This window comes from Dendronephthya gigantea, unplaced genomic scaffold, assembly GCF_004324835.1.
Source record: "Dendronephthya gigantea isolate DGI-Jeju-01 unplaced genomic scaffold, DenGig_1.0 000099F, whole genome shotgun sequence".
Lineage (NCBI taxonomy): Eukaryota > Metazoa > Cnidaria > Anthozoa > Malacalcyonacea > Nephtheidae > Dendronephthya > Dendronephthya gigantea.
In genome coordinates, this window is record NW_021163109.1 from 762931 (window position 1) to 768863 (window position 5933).

The following is a 5933-nucleotide window of genomic DNA, read 5'->3' on the forward strand; positions in this document are numbered from 1 at the left end:
CGAAGTCGACCACTTCATTGGATATCATGCTAAGCTCCGGGACTGGTCGCCCAAAGAGTGGTATTAAGTCGCTATATCTGCAAGGGTAGCAAAACCGTCGAAGAAGAATACACAGTCCTTCAATTCCTCCACAAATTGTTCCTTGAGCGCAAGTGAATTTCTTGGGCATGTCCATAGCACGAGCCAGAACTGGAATTTCGTTTTTTTCAAACCTGAAATTCACCTTGCATTCAACCGCATCTGTCTCTTCCAGAGAGAAACTATCATAGTCTTTAAAAGGCAGTTCCGAATTTTTCCCACGGCAAACGATATCGTGTAAACGACAAACTCGAAGTTATCAATGTAAGAAGATTCATAGGCCAAAATAACATCATTTCTAGCTTTCTTGAACGACCACATTTCAAGTTCGCGTTATCGGGAAGTACAGTAAATCTTAAGGATATTTAAACGCGACGCCACCGCGTACAGAATGTTGCTCTCCCCAGTGCCTTCGTGTTCCGGACGGGCGTCTCGAATCACCGCGTCGTAGAATCTTAAGGTCCCTAAAGGCGATTCTCCATTACGTCCGCGGTCCGCTTTGCCCGCGCGGGCGAAGCGCGCTTTGTTTTTCAGACCTGTCACGGTTATATGGACAGAATTTCAAAAGCTGCTTCGCCCGCGCGGGTGAAGCGAACGGTAATGGAGAATCGCCTTAATACAACATATGCGACGAGTCAGGCTGTAAGGGATGTTGGTTTTGGTGTGTTTGGGATGACATATTATATATATATATATATATATATATATATATATATATAATATATATAATATATATATATAATATATATATATAAATATATATATAATAATATATATATATATATATATATAAATATATATATATATATATATATATATATATATATATAATAACCATGTTACTATTAATTAAGGTTATGATTAGGCTAACACTTAGTTGTTTCATGGTATAATTTGTTACAAATTATTTAATACTTAGGATTTTGAATTTATAATTCAAACTGTGATCGCAGCCTTGTAGCCAGGGTGTGACAGTTACGGCGAATAGGATACAACAGCTTCCTATTTTGAACAAACTGAAAGAAGAAGTGTCTGCAAGAAGGGCGTTTTGAATCTTGTTAATTACATTATATTCTGGGCAGCAGCGGGCATATTGTGACAAATTTAAAAACGAGGTTGCCCGCTTATCTATACGTCACCACTGACATACCAAATGCGGTATTTTAAAGAATTTTCTATCCCACAAACGAACTAAGAAGTATTGTTGGGATTACATTTCGGAATAAAAATAAAAAAGGAATTTAAATGAAAACGAAAAAGTTGTGAATATTTGAAATATTTAATTGCTGCAAAACATTTTTTATCTAATTACCTTACTCATTTACCTTACTTATTTACTTTACTTATTTATCTTACTTATTTACATTACTTATTTACATTACTTATTAACCTTAATTATTTACCTTACTTATTTACCTTACTTATTTATCTTACTTATTTACCTTACTTATTTATCTTACTTATTTATCTTACTTATTTATCTTACTTATTTATCTTACTTATTTACCTTACTTATTGACCTCACTTTTTTACCTTACTCATTTAGTAACTTACTTATTTACTTTCTTATTTACATTATTTATTTACCTTATATATTTACCTTACTTATTGACCTTACTTATCTACTCTACTTATTGACCTTACTTATTTACCTTACTTGTTTACCTCACTTATTTAGTAACTTACTTATTTACCTTACTTATTTACCTCACTTATTTACCTATATATGATCCTGAAGAATGCGGTATGCATTGTTCTATGAAATGAAAAAACTCGATTGTTAACAGGTATCGTAATAGGGATCACGTTTTATTCTTCTCAATTGTACCCTTAAGCAAACATTGCCTAAACAGCTGCAGACATGTATATTGAAAAAATGTCGTTTAAATATTATCATGAAAAACACAAGAGAACAGACAAGCACATTACCGTACAAAGGGGTTTCCTTTTTCCAATATTTATGTAGCAGAACATCCATAAAATTCAACTCTCATCGAGATATGTTTATTCCAAGCCGTTGGATGAATGCGAATAAACCGAGCAGAAATACGAGGAATCACTGTGTTATGGACGATAGAATTCCTGTCCGTATTGCCTTTAAATACCTGAAGACATTAAAAAATACTTGAGGCTGCTGTAATATCTATCTTTACATCAAATTATAATTATTATCAAAATGGAAAATGGAATAATTGAGCATTTGCCCAATCTCATTCCCCGAAACTGCGATTCCCTCTTGCGAAGAACGAAGGCTCTTGGATACTCAAAATCAAAATGATTCTGATTGGTCGTTCATGCCGCTGGAATGTTGTAGGATTTCTGGCGGAATGTTTCGATTGTCCTAGAGCTTTGGCCGTGGGAAGAGATTGGGCATTTGCAACTGCTTGCATTTGCTGCGGCCAGAAGTTGCACGCTCACGCCATCACGTGCCAAAATTACCCATCCAGCTGGTATTAAACGTTAGTTCTTGGGCGGAGGGGTTAACCTAGCAAAGTCATGGCATTTCTCGGATTTCATCAATCTTGGAATAGAAAAAACTCCTGATGTTTTTATAACATGAGTAGACTGTGCAGTCGCATCTAATTGACGGAAATAAATTATTACTGACAGGATTTTCTCATATAATTTTAAAAGTACAAACCCAAACATCCATGTTCACATAACATTGATTATCAAAATTATAGACCCGTATACAGTACAGCCAATTTATGGGCACGACCGAGTGACCCAGCTAAGATTGGTGCCCGTGCCCAGTTTAAGAGTTTAAGGTACCTATACAAAAACCGAGCGCTGATGAAATTTGCATGGGTAATTATTTTAGCAGTGCCGTGCCAATAAATAGAGTGTAAACACGGCTTAAACAGCTTCAAAGCCCGTTTACGCTGCACTCAATTACTTGGCATAGCACGTCTAAAATGGGTGTCCGTATTAACTTTATCTGTGCTCGGCCTTTGTACTAGTGCCTGAACACTAATAAAATTGGGTACGGGTACTAAATTTATGTTTGCCGTGCCAATAAATTGAGTGTAGTTTAAATGGAGCTTTAGGTCTTATATAGAGCTTGTATTAAAGGTTTTCGCCTAGGTTATTTTCATGCAATGATGAAAATTAATAGAGAATTATAGGTAGCTGGTATCCAACAGATTGCACTTCATCACTACATTGTTTTTTATTGAATTATTCATGCAACTGGAAATGTAACATGGCTGCTTATAATTTCTTTCTTCTGTTGAAGAACGCATTGTTTCTTGTTCGCCGCAACTCTTTGCAAAAATTCCTCGTTATTTTAATGTCAATGAGTCAACATAAATTATTTGCAAAAGAGAAATATTGGAAAATACCTTGACTGCTCCTTTTCGTATGTAATCCTCAAAATTATACCCATTTTGGCTGAAAGAAACTTTGTAATTCTTAACAAACTGATTGTGATTGATGCGTCCTTGGGTACTGATTCCTGTGACCAAAGTAGATCTTTGGAAATCAACCTGAAGCCACTGATTCAGATCGTTGTTTTTTGATGACCATGCCTCCCCTTCTTTTCCATTTCCTGGTGTAAAATTCAATCTTCCAAAAACCGCCCAAAGACTTTTACTTTTATGTTCACTCGAGGCCGTGATTTGACTATCATTAATATTACCATTTTCCATCCCGAGAGCCATATTGCACGCTGTGTCAATCAAGAAATCGTTGCAATCCTTAGTGAATTTAAATTTTTGACCTCGCACTCATACCTTTATACTTTTATACTTTTTGATATTCTTTGATATGCTATTTAAACTTCCTAACGGGGGGTCGTAGCAGCGACTACGAGTACGACTACGAACATAGAGATCATTAATAACACTAGAGGAGGCATATTGGTATCGAAAACATCAGTCAAAAAAGACAGCGCGTATTGGCTTGATCAATGCCTCACCTTAGCAACCATATAGCGGTTGTTTTTTAGGTCGCTTTGCAAATTGTTGAGGAAAAACAGTTATTTTTGAACTGGTTTTATACTACCTTAGACATCCTGAGATGGTATTTTAGGGAAAAAAACTTAGAAATGGAAAAAAATCTCGTTTAAAACGACATATTTTGGCCTCCGACATTGTGAATGAGTGAACATCCGTTATTTGCAAGGATTTGCCCCTGCGATTAATGCGCTCTCCAATTTCTCCTCGATACTCCCTCTAGTGTTATTTATAATCTCTATGACTACGAGTACGAGATTTGTCATTCTCGCGCGTTGTTTGCATACGCCATCAGCCAAAACTCGTTGTCGCCGGGCTTTCGAGTACGAGTTTTTTGGAACGACTACGTCCAACGACTACGAGTTTTAGCTGATGGCGTCAGCAAAGCACGCTCGAGAATGACGAATTTCGTACTCATAGACGTACTCGTGGTGGCTGCTAAAGCTCCCTAATATTGCAGTCCAAACTGCAAGTTTCTTAACGAGTCCAACTCGTCGGGTGGACTTTCGTTTCTCTACTAAGATCCAATAGGCTCGTGCGGCTCAGTTAGTAAAATTTACGCCATAAAATCTTATATTTTGCTCCCAACAAATACAAGCACTGCAAACTGAGCCGGTCGCGGATGTGAGACATGCATCACGTTCGTGCACCACTGCGGATGAGTTTCAACATCACTCAGTAAATCTCATTTTCGCTGGCCGGTGGATACTTACACATAATTCCAAGACATAGTTATAACATTTCTGTCTTTTTCTCGAAAAATATCTCGTATTCTCTCGAAACACATTTCGCCTTCATCCCTACCCTAGACCTCCAATAAAACAGTGCGATAAACGTTCTCGCCTATACACACGATTTCACAACTGAATGTAGTTAAATACAATCTATGATATATTTAGCTCATATATACGAGAGGAAAATGTGATCCCAAGAAAACTTGTCCACATCATCTGACGTACTTAAAATTCATTGACTATTAATTCTGGTAAAAAAATCTGATTTTTTTCTCCCAATTTTCACCTAAGTTATCTTTATGATATATTTCACCAGTATACTTACCTTTTGGATCTAGGCAACTTAAATTGTATTTCTGAAATTAAAAACAAATTAAGAATAAATACAAGCTAATTTTTACAAGGAAATTTTATAAAATATTTTCGATATTAAATTAGTTGTTACTGTGCCGAAAGCGGCGCTTTTTATATGGTGTTTTTAGCTCCAGACCCTTAATAGCCGCCTTAAATTCGGCTTCAAAGATGGGTGAAGGCTATTTCAGATATGTCAGAGCACCTCATTACCAGTCCTCTAAGTCGTACGTGGCCACAATATCCAATTTGGCGACCAGACATGAGGAGTGTATATTTTAAAAATCCTTAAAAATGCTTAAAGTTTATATGCAAATTTAGTATATATGAGTAGACTTTGTAGTTTAATTTTTTCCAACAATAAAATTCATTTCAGAATAATTAATACAAGTACATTATTGTATATTTAATAGTATTTATAAGGATGAACTTACTGTTCCTGCTGTCACTTGCCAGCCTAAATATATATATATATATAATATTATATATAAATATATAATATATATAATATATAATATATATAAATATAATATTTAAAATATATATATATATATATATTATATATATATATAATATATATATAAATATATAATAATATATATATATATATATATGTATATATCTGCCAGAAATTACTCATCGTTACCGGAAGCAATTAAAGGGGGGGGGGGGGATTGTGGTAGCATAACAGATAAAACACTTTAGTTAGGTTGACTAAGTCTGTCCTTATTCAACAAGTACGATCGTACTATAGTGGACCAGGAACTGCGTGACCGAGTTTCTGAACTGCATAAGTCTGCATTGTCTTTACAACAAT

At 35.3% G+C, this 5933-nt stretch overlaps 1 protein-coding gene across 1 annotated transcript; it reads right to left on the reverse strand.

Annotated features, from left to right (window-relative positions):
* Positions 1 to 1788: 1788 nt before the first annotated feature.
* LOC114534392 (lactadherin-like) lies at positions 1789 to 5127 on the reverse strand (the record flags this gene model as incomplete). Its single annotated transcript, XM_028555830.1, has 4 exons — positions 1789 to 1834; positions 2008 to 2183; positions 3420 to 3745; positions 5091 to 5127. Coding segments are annotated over 3 exons (510 nt in total), but the record flags the coding sequence as incomplete, so codon positions are not given.
* Between the last annotated feature and the right edge of the window lie 806 nt (positions 5128 to 5933).